The sequence below is a fragment of the Lampetra fluviatilis genome, chromosome 13 (assembly GCF_964198595.1).
Source record: "Lampetra fluviatilis chromosome 13, kcLamFluv1.1, whole genome shotgun sequence".
NCBI classification, from domain to species: Eukaryota; Metazoa; Chordata; class Hyperoartia; order Petromyzontiformes; family Petromyzontidae; genus Lampetra; species Lampetra fluviatilis.
Window position 1 is genome coordinate 7362745 of NC_136287.1, and position 17972 is coordinate 7380716.

A 17972-nucleotide genomic window follows, 5' to 3' on the forward strand; every position below is an offset into this window, starting at 1 on the left:
GAACCCCGCGGCCGGATGACGCGGCGATTACACGGCGCGTCGTTAGAGCAAACAACGCCACACGTTCACCGCCCACCGGGTTGGATTACGTTTGCATGTATGTTGAAAAAACATCTATTCGTATTTTCAACAGCAACTCTTACGAGGGGCAACAGAATCAGATTATGAGACATCGAGACAACGGGGATAAATACATGGAGTTATAGGTGATCCTATGTATGTGTGTTGAACTTCTTTCACACCGCACGTAGCCAACCATGCTAACGGAGGTGCGGGGGAAGGACAACAAACTAAACACAAAAAATCAGTTCTAAAGAAATGAGTTTACAATCTACATTTAAAAGTGCACAGCTCCAGTGGCTTCCTAATATCGGAAGAAAGAGCGTTCCAGACGGCCGCAGAAACGCATCTTAAAGTGTGCGATGCAGTGACAGCCTTTCTTCGATGGCTAGCCAAAAAGTCGCTGCAAGGATGACCGGAGTTCGCGTGATCAATGGCGGAGCCAGTGGGGGGGATGGTTTTTGCTCTTTGACGTTTGATGGGGGCTAAGGACTGGGACAGTATTGCGGGTTCCCCACTCAAATATTCCTTCTATTTCCTGTCTTATCACCACCTGTGCTAAATTTTCTAAGTAAAGCTAAATCGAAGTTAAACCAAACAAAACGACTGACTTCGACACAGCGCCGGCAGTAATGCACGCAGTGACATGATGGCTTTAATTAAAAAAATACCTATAGGATGTATCATAATGCTACAGTGTTGCTTTTGAACCATTATAAAGCAGTATATATTTTTAGGAGCCCGTCAAAATCAAAGCCCCTTGGTTGCAGTCCCTAAATCCTCTGCATTCATCTATCCCTGACCACCAACAACATTGCCGTATGGTCTGGTAAAAGATGACCAAAAAATGAAAGAATTGGCCTCAGCCACCGTGAGCTTGAGGTCACGACGGTTCTCCCGACCTCGAAGATCTTGCTACTGAGCTCCTCCGCATCCAGCACGGGCCCCTGCTCGGGGTCTTTCAGGGCAAGGTCCACGCGCAGCTCCAGCGGCTTCACGATGTCGGCGAGCTCCTGCGAGGGAAGAGCGCAATGCAGATAGCGAATCGAGACGACCAAATTCAGCTTTTGACGGAGGGTCTTGTCAAAAACCAAGAGAAGGAAATATTGCCGTGAGCACTATCGCTGAAAAACGGGGGGCGGGTGCACGTCTCGGTGTCGCTTCTCACCATCACGTAGAAAGTGTAGTCCCTGCAGAACGGGGAGGAGGTATCTGGCCGGACGGTCGCAGTGCCCTGCAGGGTGCGCTCCACCCCGCCGACAAAGTGAGCGCGCGACACCGACCGCACGGGGTCCAGAGTCATGTTGTACACCAGCTCTGCTGGTCAAATGCGCTCACGTTTTTAATCGAGTGCGGACAAGAAGTAGGCTTTTAAACCTTTGCATTGCTGTGGAAAGTGGGACTAGTTTATTAAGAGTGGACATTGTGCAAGCTTTGTTCGTGAATGATGGATTGTGGCCTTTGAGCTGACCTTAGTTTGGGTGTGCTATGTGTCTTGTGAGGGGCACTTTAGTTCCTTATTTTATTTTATTGCTGTTGCCTTGTACAGCATTGTGAGGTGCAGTTTTGCATGAACGACACTATTAAAAGATATACACATAATTATTACGAACGATACACTATTCTATTAAGTGTCTAGATTTTTAGTATCACATTGCTGACTCATAGCAAATTACGGTCATGGGATTGCTGTGCCAAGAACGAGTAAAAATGTCTGACAGTCACAAGTGCAAGATAAACATGTTACAGATTCTTGTTTTTGCTCTACTGGCCGTGTACACAGCACCTTCCTGTCGAGTAGCCCCACGCACAGCTCGATACGCATCCATGTTGCCCGAAAGCCGATGGTTTGCAATTGTAACCACGTATCACTTCATGAACTAAAATTGATTATTAAGCGAAGACACATCCTCGAATTGTGTGCGTATCAACATTTTTCAATTCGTAATGGGTGCTTTTCAATTCAGTACACATCTGTGCATTCAATTAAATTGTATAGGGCCCTGGCAGCCAGATGGTAGGATATTGGGAGACTGTTTGCGCAAATCTTGGAGGATCCGTTTCTACTTTGCAGCAGCTGTGGGATTTGCCAGAAGCGAGACAGCGTTGCAGAGTCGTGGTGGCATCGACAGCTGTGATTTTGACCCCCGTGTCCACAAACAGCGCAACCATATGGGGTGTTGACACTTCACTCACCAAGCGGAGAGCCGGCCATTTGAGCAGGCCGCACGTTGGCACTGAGGCACAACTGTGCCATCACGCAAACAGCGTCCTGCCCCATCCCCTTGCATGTCTTGTCCATCATGTTGATCTTGTTCGGGTTGAATTTGACCATCACCGAGACCCGTGCGATCGCTCGGGACCTGATGGAAAATCGCGGTCACTTATAGCGGCGTGTGTGTTCATGTTGAACTTCTTTCGTGCCGTATGTAGCCAACCGTGCTGATCGGAGGTGTGTCCGTGCGCGTGCCGCGTTCTATCGCTGTCTCCCTTTACTTTGGTGATTTCGAAACGTATGGTTAAGCCATGTTAGTTTAAGTACGGAGTTGGCCTGATAACTTCATCGAAATTGCCTCATGGTTATTGTTAGACTTGCATCCCATTGGGATTTTTGCACACAGCGTTGATATACGGTGCTTTTTTCTCGAAGATTTTACTGGTTTTTCCTGGATGTTTCTGTTGCGCGTCGTCACTTTAAGATGTTCTTTGTTCATCTTTTGTTTGTTGCGGTTGCACCCGAGTCAAGAGCCTCATGGCTCACAGGGCTATACCTAATAAATGAAACTGAAACCTCACTTCTCCATGTGCCGATAGCGCATCTCACACACGCCGTGCATTTCAGACAATGTCGGCAGTCCGCGTGCACACATCCGACAATCGCAGCCACCCGGCTGTGATACTTGACACCGCAACCCGTGCTGAGAGTCGCTACGATCTTCCGCTGCCCTAGGAAAACCACCTACGTCAACCTAAGCCTAAAGCCAGCGCTGAGCCCCCCCCCCCCCCCAGCCAATTACCATGAGCGCTCGCACCCTCCACCTTCCGTACTCTTCATAGCCCAGCGGCTCCGTGAGCCACGCTGCAGTTGCAGCGCCTGCACGCTCGAGCCATGCCACTGGCTCCTTACCACAGCAGCACGGCCTTGCCGTTGGCCCCGACGGCGAGGTCGGGGATGCCGCTCCGGTCCATGTCCAGCATGCCGTGGAGCGCGCGGCCAAAGTACTGGAGGCGATTCGGGCCGAGTGCGGATGCCGCAACGCGCTGATGAATGAATTCGACAAAACACATCGATTACATTCAACAAAACGGTTCCGTCAGTTCGAGAGACAGAGGGAGGGGAAGAAGGGGAGGGAGGGGGGAGAGGGATTTACGTGAGGGGGGCGGGGGGGGGGTCAGCACCTGCACGTGGGTGGTGCGCAGGGAGCGGCCGTGGCCCTGGAACAGGTAGACAGCGCCCTGGCGCTCGTCCTCCAGCGGAGCCCCCACCGCCAGCTCCCCCCAGCCGTCCTGGTTGAGGTCGGGGACGGCGGCCAGAGCCGAGCCGAAGCGCGAGTCCTGGCTCTCGGCCGGCGAGAGGTGAGCGCTCCACTCCAGCACACCCTGCGTACGTGCAAAGGCAAACAAAGACAAAGATTCCCTGTCTAGCCTGTAACAGACTGTTGGGGCAAGTGCTGTTAGCGAGCACTTATGGAGGCCGGCACGGCACACGAGGGGGTGGGTGGCCAATACCACGCGCGGCCGCCTTTGTCTCCCCAGTGAAGATGTTTACACACTGCACCAGGTACTCATTTGACACTGAGTCGACCTAGTCAAGGCCCACGACCGTTTCAGATAATCATCACTGGTGTTGTGCCCGATCGGGAATCGAACTCGGGTCACCAGGTTCGTAGTGCAGCGTGCTAACCGCTACACTACCGCTCCCCTGCATATGCACACACTCACGCACACTCTCACACACACACGCACGCGTGGGGAGAGATGAGTGCTGCACTCAGCATATCCTGCATGGGCACAGCAAGACAAAGACACACACACACAAAGAGCCCCCAAATAGACTTCAACAGACCACGCTGTTTAGTGCTGTTAGCGAGCAACCAATGTATGCCGGTAACACATGTTCACTGGAGGGAATAACTAAACTTTACCCTGGGGAGAATATACATTCACCAAATATATATTGTCGGGGTGGGGGTGGGGGGACATATTTAGGGGAACCAGTATTCGTTCATACCAGCTCAGTGGTCTGACCCCTAAAGCCTCCCGGCCACCTTTTGCAGTAGTTTGTTTCTAGTGCCGGGGTCACGGCGGGGCACACCTGGGGGCTGAACGTGTAGAGGTAGACGCGGCCCGTCTCTTTGCGGGACGAGTCCATGAACATGGGGGCGGCCACGAGCAGCACGTCCGACACCGAGTCCCCGTCCACGTCCATGGCGCACACCTCCCCGCCAAAGTACGAACCGATCTGCGGGTCACGGCAACGCGGCGGCGTGCCCGGTGACCGGACCGCTCACCGGATAACGCTCGCGCCGGAACGCCGGCGCATTCGTCATCGAGAAACAAAACAATCCCCCTCGAGAAAATAAACTAATGAGGCGCGCAGCTTAAAAGTCCATTCATCATCAGACACGGGGTACGCCTGTAAGTCTCACCGCTGGGCCGCTATGCCAGTGTTTCTCAGCTCCAGTCCTCGCGAAATCCCTCACGTTGCAGCTTTCAACGATTACCAACTATCAGATGTGTGTGTGTGTGTGGTGTGTGCTGTGGGCTAATTTTTATTGTGGATAGAAAAACATTTGTAGCCATGAAAAGGTGGGCCATGGGGAGGTCGCAAGGACTGGAGTTGAGAAACAAACACTGCCCCTAGCCAACAGAAGGTGGCACAGCGCTTCCAACGCAGCCCTCCACGGTCTGGGGGGTGGGCGTTGGGTGGGTGGGGGAGGGGCAAAGGGGACGCCGCATAGTTGCAAGTGAATCAGAATATGTATTTACACTGGAGGAATCCGATAAGCTATAAAGCTCTTTCTCACAGATGTCCAGTAGGGGCGGCTCAGAACGTTACAACAACAAACAATACACCAACGCGATAGGAGTGCAAAGTATAGGAACGATAATAACTAAAAATATATGAATAAAACGAGCCTATTTTATTTTACCAGGTAAAGCCCATTGAGCTATTAGCTTATTTTTGAGAAGCGATCTGATCCCAGATGATGACTCACCGTGGCTGTGAGTTAGGGATCGGGAGGCAAAGAGTCGAGGTGCTCGTGATCGGAGTCATTCACGCAGGAGCACTGCCCCGATATATTTAATGAAATAGCCGCCAGGGTGGGACATAGGGCAGCCTTGCTTAACATGCAAGCGACGAGGTTTACAACGTGTTCATTACGTAACATCCATGACAAATAGTTGAATAGTACTTGTTTTTTGTGTAAATATAGTTTTTTAAATGTAATTGTCAACACTAACTTGGCACCAAACCGAGTCAAACATAGACCCCCGAGTGTCCCACCCCCTGGCTTCAGCGGTCTCTCCACTGAGCAACAGCAACACCCATGCCGTAGCCCCCTTTCAGCCTGCAAATCACCGAGCATATGTTTTCTGGCCTTCAACAAGGCAATGTGCATGCCCCTTTGGTGATGATGTGATGTGACATGCAAGGCATGATGGGGAAAACCTTTCCCACTGTTACAAACCGCACCTTTTTTTGTCCAGAAATCACCTTTTTGCATCACATACTGTCACTACTCTAAAGTGCTATCGACGACCACCACCAAAAACCTCGGCTGGCCTGTAAGCGTCATCTCACTGCGGTGGCGAGATGTTAACTACATCGCCTGGTATACAGGAAGTCATGGGTTCGATCCCGACCCTGACGCCTGCTGTATATTTGGAAACTGCGTGTCTCTCTCCCCCCCGTGGTCGTGTGGATTTTTCTCTGGGTCCTCTGGTTTTTCCCTCCACATTTAGAAACATGCGTTTAGAGTATTTGGCTGCTCTACATTTCCACTTGATAAGCCACTTCATTGGGCTATTATTTGTGATCAGGTCGCTTCTGAAAAAGAGCTATATAGCTCAGTGCGCCTTACCTGGTAAAATAAATATATTTCAGTAATAGTACCTGTTCCCCAACCAGGGCCTGGCGAATAGCATAATCCGTGGAGGTGTCGTCCCTGCCGAACGTGACCACCTTGCCCGTGTGGTTGTATCGAGGTGCTCCCGCGATGTACAGGGTTTTCCCCTGCAGGCTTGCGGATGAGAGCGAGTACCCTGAACGTGACAGAAACGCAAGAGTTGTGCGGTCTCACTACGTGTCCACGAAACACGAGCCGAGCTATGTAAGCGAGTCGCCTCCCGCTCCTCTCCCCCTTCGCCCACCACAACTCCACTTAGCTGCCAATTGAGACAGAAGCCAAAACTCTTCCAGGTAATTTCACTTCTTGGGGTTGGCCTGAATTCAACATCAGAATGCAGGTCGAGTGGAAATATTGAAATCTGGGAAAGATCTGCCCACCTCACGTGAGAACGTGAGCATCCTGGATAGTTGTGGATATGCCACCTTTTTCACAAATAAGTGGCGATAAAAAGAGCACTTTGTGAAAAGTGAAATGTTAATTTGCCTGTGAAGAGACTAGTTTTCGGAATGTGCAATTTCCACCACTAGCACGAGGCTGCCAATGGAGCAGAGCACCACCTCACTGTTAATGTTTTCATAGATACATGTACTCTCAAACTAGAGTTTGAAAGTGGTGCACAAGCACAAATAACCAAAAGTCAACGCATTTATCAACAACACTGTGGCCTTAATGGGAAAATAAATAACAGGTGACGTTTCAGGCAATGGCCCTGTGATATGAAGAAGTCCCATTGCCAAAAACATCGCCCGTTAATAAATTTTCCTTTTAAGGCCACAGAGTTATTGGTAGTATATACAGCAAAACAAACAACAACCGCAACAAAAGTAACGAACGCAGCGAATGCAACACTTCACATCACGGCGTCGGTGGCTAGGCCAGGCACATCGATGGCTGGGCCGTGTGGGTGGTGGTGGTGATGCTGGTGGTGGCCGCTGCGACAGACCGAGGTACGTGTTGTGGTTCTTGAGAGACGGCGGGAACTCGGCGGCCAGCGCGGCTGGGGGCAGCAGCACGGAGCCGGCGCCACCCGCGTCGGGCACGTGCAGCACGGTGCCCAGCCAATCGAAAGCGCCCACCGCCCCCAGCAGCCAGCCGTCCTGTGAAGCCAGCGGCCGAGCCTTAGTGTCTCCCACCAGGGCGATCGATATATATACGCTCCGTCCGGGTTCATTGATATAGGTGCGAGGAGATCGTTTTTGGAGTAAAAAAAAATTAGATTATTTTTTTGTTTAAGGCGAGTTTTTGGATATTTTTGTTTTCGGAATTTGGGATTTTTAAGACGATTTCTGTAATGTTACGTGCCTTCGTGCTAACTGAAGTGACGTCGCCCGATGTCAAGTGACAACACTTTTGGTGGGAAAAACGCGCAGGTGTGATATCACTGAAGTGACATCACTTCCTGTGACAGTGACATTACACTTTCGGATCAATCTCAAGCGATCGATATTTTCGGATCTTCCGACCTTTAGCATGACCTTGTTTAAGGAGGGGGGAGGCATACAACAAACTCAGGTGGGCACGAAATGGTCAAATGTTAAGACAAACTTTAAACAAATGTTAAATGCTAAAGAGAATGTGTAAGTATACAATCTGCCTTTGTCTATCACGCATTCTGCTCTGGCTCTCGCTCCCTGTGTTCATGAGGAAAGGCTGCAACGCCAATGAATTAATTATATTTTCGACCAACATGTTTTTACTTGACAAACATTTAGCAGGGCGACTGCACAGCTCGTCCAGACACTATGGGGCTGCATATTAATCTGTATCCACGCTCTGCTTTGTCTACACATTATATCTCTACCCATGTAAGGTTTACATCGAGATGTAGAACAATAAGGGTGCTGCTCGGCGACTTAAAAGAGGAGGCCAGTTGATGAAATGAAAATTATATACTCTTTGGTTCTTTCGCTAAAGTCACGTAGTTAGAAATTATTTAAAACAAATCACGTCGTTTCGATTGCAACACAACCACAACCGTTTCGATCTCAACACAACCTCAACCTCTTGTGGGTAGCCGTTTGCGACCCTGGTGCGGCCGGGTACGGGTACGGGTAGGCCGTGAGTCACTGGTGAGTAACCGTTTGTCACTCATTTCGGGTAAGGTACGGGTACGGGTAGGGAACGGGTACCCATTTGCGACCCTGGTGCGGCCGGGTACGGGTAAGGAATCAAAACCCGTTTGCGACCTCTGCCCCCAGGAACTTCGTAGTCAGGAGCCGCTCGTACCTTCACGGGGAGTATGGAGAAGCCAGCCTCTGACATCTCCATCTCGAACGTCGAGATGTCGCTGGTTCCTGATGGGAATAAAAGCGACAACAACACAGTGACATCACAGTTATTTTTCAGCTCTAAATATATTTTCCCAGAGTAATTAATATACGCTATAATTGCTTTAAAGTCCTTACACATACCACATCTAAGTTAAAACATGGCTCTAGAGTCACTATAATTCATTCATTGATTCCGTCTGTAGTAGTGGCGTAGTTACTGAGGGTGCAGGCGGTGTAACTGCACTGGCCCGCAGGGGCCCAGGAGCTGTGGTACGGAGAGGGGAGAAATTGGACGGTGCAGAAGGCGGCGAGGGGGAGAGGGCATTTAGTTCCTTGTACTGGGCCCATGCCAACCATGCTACGCCACTGACACTCGTATTCCCAAATTCTATTTTATTCACCCAGGAAAGTATCACCAAATCTCAAGACTCCTTTCCAGCAATCCTACCTGAGGTTGGTGGAGGTTTTTTTCAATATCCTCTTTTCTTCCATCGGATCATTGGACAAATTGATTGCCTCATAATTACCTCACAAACCGAAGATTCCCAAATTCCTTGTGAGTAGGATCCCCGCTGATAAGAAACAACTTCACATATCAGACTATATGAACTATCTCCATATATATAAAAGGCAAAGTTGTGAATATGTGTGTCTGTTCAAAATGTTTAGCGTACTTCCCGACATGCAACAAACTTGAAATTTGGCATGTGGACAGCTTCCAGACTGTACACAATGCAAAAAGTATAAAAATAGACTTTGTATTTCGGGGGGGGGGGGGCGCAATAATCGATATATTTTTCACGGCAAGTGAGCGGTGACGTCACATCTGTGATGTCACCCGCATGCGGCAGCGTGACGCAGTGTGCCTACATGACGTCACGCACCCCACCCTCTGCGTAGGCCGTGTAATAATCCAAGCCAAGAATCCAAGTCTCAGGCGAAGCCGGGTAGTAAAACTAGTGGCCCATATAAGTGGGTTGTGGGAGAAAAACCGACCCTTGCCTGTTCTCTGTGATGTTGATGAATGAAAGTAGGTTTTCCCATTTTTTATGGTAACAAAACAGGCATCATCTGGTCTCACACCGTTTGGGACTAGTCTCAAAAGAAAGCTGTCTCTGGTGTGGACCAATCAGTTTCAAAGACAATGCATCATATTATCAGTGTATTTTGTTTGCATTCTGACCACACATATTGTGGTTAATGCAGACATGATTCCTTGTAAAAGGTTTCAGTTTGGTGTTTTAACATCTCAACACCTGTTTTGTTGGCAGAAAAAAGGGGAAAACCTATTCTCATATTTTGGTATTGTCAAAGGAGGTCCCATGATGTTGATGAATATCAAGTCGGAGTTCCTGGCATGTTATTTCTAAATATGGGTTTCACTTGAGGCCCATTTGTAACCACACCAATCAAATGTTGTGACATTGTGTTAAAGGTTGAAAACGCTTACAATAACAGGAATAAGGAATACAATTGCTGCTACAGTAAACTCTATATCAGCTCAAGTCTCCCATAAATCTAGTGACTTCTGTGTGGCCACCGCTACTCGAAATTCCTCCCCTCTCCCTCCCTCTCTCCCCTCTCATTGTCACCCTCTAATCCCCAACATCTACACTGTGTATCCTTGATGATTCTCCCCTTCCCGTGGTGTGCCACGAATGAACAGTATTATATATATATAAAAAACTTAAATTTAGTCCATTCAACAAAAACACCTCTAATAAAACAACAGATAGGTGACGTTTTGAAAGACCACATGATGTAACTGGCATTGGCCAAACTCCCAAATGATGAAAAATTTATCTGCAAATCCGTCAATTGGGATTACACAGAACAACATCACCTAAACTGTGAAAACTTGGCAGGACCTCCTATATTTGAGTCCAGTAGAGTCTATTGGAAGCACCACTTAATTCTCTAATGATATATTTTCAACTTGTTAACGGGCCGGACAGTATCTGCTCATTCTCAAAGAGACAGAATGACCCGGAGGCACGAGGAACGACATACAGTAGAAGCAGGAGATCCGGCGCTAAAGTCCCCCTAAAGCTCCGCGGTCCTCTACACATTAAGGTGTTATCGATTCATTAATGAGAGTTTACGTGTGGCAGGAAAACCCACGTGTGTGAGGGGGAAACACTCTTTCCCATACAGACGGAACAATTGAAGTGCACATTTGCCGTAGCACCTTCTCCCGGCCAGCCAGGCAGGGTGTGGCACCTCGATGCCCCCGGAAAGGGAGTTCCACAATATTTGTGTGATCCACCAAACCTCGATTGCCTCCACAATGCTGGATTATAACGCACAAATTCACTACGCACCCTCCAGGCTATAGATGCGTTCCCCAAGGGCCTTGGTGATGTCCACGAGTGCTCCTGTGCTCTTGACGTCGAAGTAGTATTTCTCTGTGGGCGTGCTGGCGATTGAGCGGATCTCCGCTTGGAGTTTTTCCACAGGAATGTTGGAACTTAGGTAGTAGTCCAGAACCTGCATTGGATTGAGATAAATGGGAGCAAAAACACAAAGATCCCCCGTTTAGCCTAAACAGACTGTTGGGGCAAGTGTTGTTAGCAAGCACCTATGAAGGCCGGGCATGGCACACGAGGGGGTGGGTGGCCAGCACCACGCCCGGCTGCCTTTGTCTCCCTAGTGGCGATGTTTACACATCGCACCAGGTACTCGTTTCAGGCTGAGTCGACCTAGGGGAGGCCCAAGACCTAAGAATAGGCCCAGGACCGGTTCGGATATATGTCACTGGTGTTGGCCATGAGCGGGAATCGAATTTGTGTCGCCGGGTTCGTCGTGAAGTGGAATAACTGCATACAAACAAACACGCACACATGTTTCCACGTAATCGTGCATGAAAACAAATAAAAATGGTCCCCCTCATAGCCTTTTAAGACTGTTGGGACAAGCGCTGCTAGCAAACAAGTACCTGTGGAAGCTGGCTAGCACCACACCCGCGATTTGTGGTAACCACGTTTTTTCTTCTCAATTTTAAGCAGCACAAATTTTAATCAGCAATAAGCAGCACAAAACCCACAAAGCAACTGTACTCCAGTATTATTATTATTAAGACTCATGAGTATGGTACAGCCATAATTGGTGACTGCCATCTGTGCAGCCTCCTCCCACATTGCCCAAAGGCTTAGAAGTGCTCGTGAATGCCCTTCCTTGTGCTCCTCTGCCCCTCTGCTCCTCCTCCCTTTTGCCCCTCTGCCCCTTACCGCAATGCCGAAGCGAGTGATCCCGTCATTGTTGCATTTCTCGATCACCCCTGGCAGTTTGTAGGCATCAGATGACTCCCCGTCTGTCACCACAATCATCACCTTGGACGCCTCGGCTCTTCCGCCGTTTTCCGGCAAAAATGCGGTCGCCCTAGACCCGACACAGAGGCGCTCCCATTAACACCACGAGCAGAAATAGAGTAAATCTTCTCAGTTTTGAAGAAAAAAAAACCTATTCGTATTTTAAACAATAACTCTTACGAGGGGAGACAGAATCAGATTATAAGATATCAAGGCAATGGGGATAAATACATGGAGTTATAGGTGATCCAATGTATGTATGTATGTTGAACTTCTTTCATACTGTATGCATCCAACCGCGCTAATCGTAGGTGCGGGAGGAGGACAACAAACTGAACACGAAATAAGTTCTGAAGAAATTAGTTTCCAATCTAGTTTGAAAAGCGCATAGCTCGAGTTGCTTCCTAATATTGGAAGGAAGATCGTTCCAGACGGCCGCAAAAGCGCATCTGAAAGCGCGCGATGCAGTGACCGTCTTTGTTCGATGGCTAAGCCAAAAGCCGCTGCTGCGAGGATGACCGGAGTTCGTGTGATGGTTTATGCGCCTTGACGAGAACAGCAAAGTATTGTGCTTCATTTGTTGCAAGCACTTCGTGTGCAATGAGTTGTCTAAGAAACAAAGGAGTGAGAAAAGTAAGAGTAAGGGCAGAAAAAGTAAGAAATAGAAAGGAAAGGAAAGAGAGAAGAGTAATAGTCAATACATAGTGAGGTGAATGGCTCAAATCGGGTGAAACTTCTCTTCACCACAACTTTACTGCCTGCAACGTCTTATGCTCCATAAACCCAAATTGTTCAGCAAAAAATCCCAGGCCTCCCCCATGCCATGTCCATATCGGTATATAAGCTGCTCCGTGACAACAAAACAGATGACTGGCGTTTATATTCAATGACTTGTTTGTTGAGAACACTGGGCTGGCAACCTCTGAGAGTCTGAGTTGCAATCCTGAGAGTGAGAACGGGCCAGGAGGCTCACAAGTTGCAGCATGAACTGGCACCGCTGACTTTCAGGTTCAGAAGAAAAACATTCTCATAGCTCGATTTTGATTGAAAGATTTCGGGACTGCAGGGATTCATATTCTTGGTTCTTTCGGTAAAGTTACGTAGAAGGGAAATGATAAAATAATAAAAATATAAAACAATACAAATTATCACGACGTTTCGACTGCAACACAAGCAATCATCATCAGGTGTGAAAGCCACAGCAAGAATTTAGGTCAATATATTTCAGAACCAGATTTATCGTGATGCAGTCCCTTGTAACAACGCTGAACTATATCACCAACTAACCACATTTGAGAACCTGATTTAATTACAGGCGGCTGCCTGGATATGAAACCAAGATCTCAGCAGTGCAAACTCAGCGCTTTGACCTCCGAGTAACCCAGCCACCTCACACACCAGAGTTCTACACCAGTAGTATATCAGGGTATCGAGGTGTTGGTATGGCACCAGACTAAATGGCTCACCGTGCTGTCTCAATGCCCATGGCCGTGTTGGTGAGTTGGCCTCCGCGCTGAGGGATATTGCTGGCTGCAATCTTCAGCTGCGCTTTGTTGGTGAACTTTTTGAGGCTCATCTCATTGCTCACAGTTTCCCCGTACTGCATGATGCCAACCTGCACGGAACATAGCCGAGTGTGTGAGGTTAGGACGTGAGCGTACATTTGGGTGGTCGCCATAGAAGAACAGTACAGCACTCGTTAGATTTTGCTGCGCTTTTCTTCTGCTGCCCACCAATTAGCCCTGCGGCTTAGAACGATCCTCTGTACACGGTGGTCATCCATCAAACCAGCGTCACCGTGTATTTCCATTTGGCTCTGCTGATATCAAGGGCTCACGGCCAGGGACATGCACCAGATGTCACGCTTGCCCATCCCTTTTCAGAAAGAATCAATGCAAAACAACGTCATGGACACACGACGGACCTTGTACACTCATCATTAGCCACCATAAACTCAAAGCCAGGTCAAAAGGTCAAGGAGTGGACTGTGACGACTCCCAGTAATTGCACACTATGTTTATTGACTGGCAAGGGGCCCCAGACGCCCAGGAATGGCCCTGGGCTGTTCCAGCACAGTCCCGATCTTCTCTCCACACTCCGTGAGTCACGTGGCTCTGTGAGTTTGTCCTCTCCTTGTCCATCAACCCAACTGGTTTTGAGGGCATCTCGGGTGAGGGTGGCGCAATGGTGAGATGTTAACTACCTCGCCTGATATACAGGAGGTCGTGGGTTCGATTCCGACCATAATTCCGCATGTATATTTGGAGTTTGCATGTTTCCCCTGTGGTCGCGTGGATTTTTCTCCCAGTCCTCCGGTTTTTCCGTCCACATTTAGAAACATACGTTCAGAATATTTCGCTGCTATACATTTCCACATAAGCCATATGGTTGAGCTATCATTTGTGGCAGCTAGGTGGTTTCTGAAAAAGAGCTATACAGCTCAGTGGGCCTTACCTGGTATAATAAAAAAGGTTAGTTTAGAGAGCGTGGGTTTTACTACTCAAAGCAGGCTACGTGGCCCACTCGAGGAGCCCACTTAGTGCCGGATTGGCTCAGTAGAGCTGACACGGGAACCCCTACCGAGTCCAATAGCACGGTTCAAAACAATCGATTTTCCACATGCACAGTTTAATGCATGCATCACAAGCGTACGAAATTATTTTCATTGGTGAGCCGTGCATCGTTAGCATGGCCGCTAATCACCGATGATAACAATGACAATGATGGTGAGTGTTTAGCTTCACAGGGTCTATCACGCAGCATTCAGCAATACAGTCACCTGCGTCTGCCCAGGCCCAATGGGGAATGTCTCCAGGATGGAGCTGAGAAAATCCAGCACGGACGGCCAGGGCCAGATGCTGTTGGAGCCATCGAGAACAAAGACGATGTCCAGGAAAGAACGGCAGCCTGGGAGCCAGAACAGAGCATGAACGCACGGCGGTTAGTTTGGCAGACACGGAAAGGCAGGCCAAGATGCAATTTCGTGCAACGCCTCATAATCCCGATGACCAATTCAGACTGAGCGTGCCCGATACCTGTCGAATCCCATAAGTTAAGCAGGGTTGTGCCTGGGCGACCACCAGGGCTTGGCAGGCGTTGAAGGCGTGGGACTGCAAGATGTTACCCCCTCGTGTGTGTGGATTGTGTCCTTCATCTGGTCTTCTTCCACATGCCAAACTCTCATTTATAAACCTGGTAAATCATCTAATTCCAGGACCTTCCTTGAAATATAGTCTTGAAACTCAGTGAGTCTTGAATGAGTTATAAGAATAATTATATTGTATTCTTATGTTCAGGAGCTAAACGCCAATATCGAGGTCTGCCAGCCACGAAAGGGCTTCAGGAGATAGTTCGTGTAGTTTTGCTATTCTACTACTGAAGGAGCGCAGTCTACAGCGGTTTACAATATGGTCAATAGTTTAGATTGCATGGCCACAAACGCACTACTGTGGCTTGTCTTTAATTTCCCATTCATGAAGGAGGTGTGCGCATCGGCCTGTTGATGTTCTGATGCGGTAGATGGTTCCACCGGTGTCTGCGAGGAATGCTAAAGCCAGGAGGACCGATGTTTGTGTCTCGAATGAGGTGATACAAAATTTGTCACATTCCTATACTGCACTACGTTATGTGTAATCACGAGGGAAACATCGCTTGATCAGTGCTCCTATGAAGCAGAGAAGCTTTATAATGGTTTTCGTGTGAAATCTGCTCTTTGTTTTTTGACCTAAGAGCCACGGTCTTGACTGGTGTCAGAGTTCCTGTGCCTTTAAACTTTTGCTCAAATCTGTTTGTAAAATACTTTCTTCGGTAATCATGGAAACCCAATGTGGTTAATTGGCAATTAAACAGGAATGTGGAATGTTCAACACATTACTTATTGTTTAAATTCACTGTCAATTCCTCACTCTGGTTTTTAAACCCAGAATTCCACTGCAAACTACATTGTGTTCAAATGACCATTCAACCTCATTATAAAAGTATAATAAAAGGAAATGCTTTACTGCTTTAAGCTTTTAAACAAATCACCCCAAAAACACTCGACCTCATCATATTTTAGTTTCAGTTTCATTTATTTGGTATAGCCCTGTGAGCCATTCGGCTCTTGAATTGGGTGCAACCGCAACAAACAAAATATCTCAGAAGCTAAGCAGAACTGCATCTGGATACTGCTCGCATGGGTGACCACGATGCACAGAGGACCGGTGTAATGAGCTGTGTGGCCTGTAGATGGCAGTGCAGCAGAATCCACCCGGACCAGCGTGGTGAAGTATGGTCAAACATCACTCACGGCCCACAAGGTGTGAGGAGGTCCTTGCCCAGCACTGGATTGACAAACTGGGCTGTACATGTTCACTACTACTTGATCGTTGGCAATGGAATCCACCACTTTTCAAATGAGGGTGGCTGGTAACATTCTTGATTTTCAAACTGACACCGACTGCGGTATACGGTGTAAAACCTAACAGACGGCCGATCAAGCTCAGAACAGCCTCAAGTCACATCCGTCTGTCGCCATTCATAAAGTATAAGAACCATTCATCAGCAGAGCAGGCCCTGGGCATGATGCCACGTGACATCCTCTGTGACAATGGAGTATTTTTGTAAAAGACATTTGTTCCGTTCATTGACTCTGCCATACCTGTCATAGTCGGCGCAAATGGCCTTCCAAGCTGCCGGAAGTTAGATCCAGCCAGAGCACAGGCACCCACGGGGAAATACAGACTTCCACACTCGTGAGCCCAGAGCGGAGCGCAGGACTGTGGGTTTCACACACACACACACGTGACTATGTACACAAAGAGAAAGGTTCCATATTTTTCACTGGACAGACTGCTGGGGCAAGAATAGCCTCGAAATGTGTCCGCATCTTAAGACGCTGTGCAGACACAATGAGCATGCGTATTTTATATCGAGAGGCGGGCAATCATTGGCAGAGGGATACAAGGAAGGCTTTGAGGCTGGGCTTGAACAGGGGGCAGGCAGTCAACAAGAGAAGAGAGGAAGAAAGGAAATGAGTTCCAGACAATGGGGGCAGCAAAGGAGACCGAGCACCTCAACTGTCAGTGACCACCTGGTAAGGCTGGCACGGTACATGGAAGGATGATGTGGCCAACGCCATGCACCCTCAATCAGCTTTGTCTCCCAAGTGCTGGTTGTTGCGGTGGAGACACACGGCACCAGGTACTTATTTTGGGCTAAGTTTATCTTGGGGAAGCCAAGGGGAGATGGCTGGTGGCGTGTGTGGTCAGGAATGAAATCAGTCTGGTGGCAAACTTTGAAAAGTTGCCTACAAATTTGGTGAAAGGTGGGCCTCTTGTTGGAAGCAACTACTGTTGTGTGCCAATCTGTATTGGTCAGATTGGCAAGTAACATCCAAAAATGCAATAGCTATGGCAGACTGCACATTTTCATGATACTGTACTGTATATCTTGGGCCTTGTTTTGTAGGTTCAGTGGTATTTGGGTACTGGAATAAATATAAATGGGAAAGGGCGCAGGCCTGAAATGTCTTGCTCACGCCACTGCTGGCAGCAACTTCACAGGGTTTTTGGTCCATAATACAGGGTTTTTTTGCCAGAGTTGAAAAACAAATCTGGCTGTCGCCTGATGAAGCTAGTTGTAACAACTGGCAAAACGTCGTACTTAGATTGTAAATGTTGTGGCTTTGCTCTCCAACACACCGGTGTACTGTACTAGTAACGAATTAGCATGTTCTGTTTACGTGACAAACCTTCCTAATTAGCTGTGTCAGATGGGTTCAACAACACATTTATATATTTATGCGATCTGACCCAAAAAAAACCTGTATTTTGAATGATATTGGTCGTGAAAGCCCGGATATTTGGTCGACGTTTCCACGCTGGCCACATGTCTTGGAAGAGGTGGAAGTACCCACACTTTACCCCACTACACAAAATGTGGCATGCACATTTGCACTGTTGGGTAAAAAGAAGCAGGGGTGGGGGGCATTTAAGAAGCTTGAACCATTGTTTCAACTGATGTCAATGTCTGTAGTGGTGGTTTGTTATGTATCCATTATATCTAGCTTCACATCCCTGAATGACATCAGTGATGGATAGCCCATGCTGATTATCCAACGATACAAAACTCGAAATATGGAGGCAGTGGTTGACCTTCAAGTGACTGGTGCTCGTTATGCATTCTTCCAAAATCGAAAAGCTGGTCTTGTTCATCAAGAG

General features: G+C 48.2%; 1 protein-coding gene across 1 annotated transcript in view; it reads right to left on the bottom strand.

The window, feature by feature from the left end:
* The window catches only part of LOC144935487 (integrin alpha-11-like), a 53174-nt gene that overhangs the window by 19422 nt on the left and 15780 nt on the right, over positions 1-17972 (bottom strand). The window contains exons 5-18 of the mRNA XM_078862186.1: positions 16412-16529; positions 14552-14679; positions 13239-13387; positions 11692-11842; positions 10786-10951; positions 8421-8488; positions 7138-7291; positions 6179-6327; positions 4376-4522; positions 3460-3660; positions 3188-3321; positions 2257-2423; positions 1229-1377; positions 963-1073 (exon numbers count right to left, since the gene is read on the bottom strand). Coding sequence (XP_078718312.1) covers positions 963-1073; positions 1229-1377; positions 2257-2423; positions 3188-3321; positions 3460-3660; positions 4376-4522; positions 6179-6327; positions 7138-7291; positions 8421-8488; positions 10786-10951; positions 11692-11842; positions 13239-13387; positions 14552-14679; positions 16412-16529 — 1992 coding nt within the window. The remainder of the gene's footprint in view (positions 1-962; positions 1074-1228; positions 1378-2256; positions 2424-3187; positions 3322-3459; positions 3661-4375; positions 4523-6178; positions 6328-7137; positions 7292-8420; positions 8489-10785; positions 10952-11691; positions 11843-13238; positions 13388-14551; positions 14680-16411; positions 16530-17972) is intronic.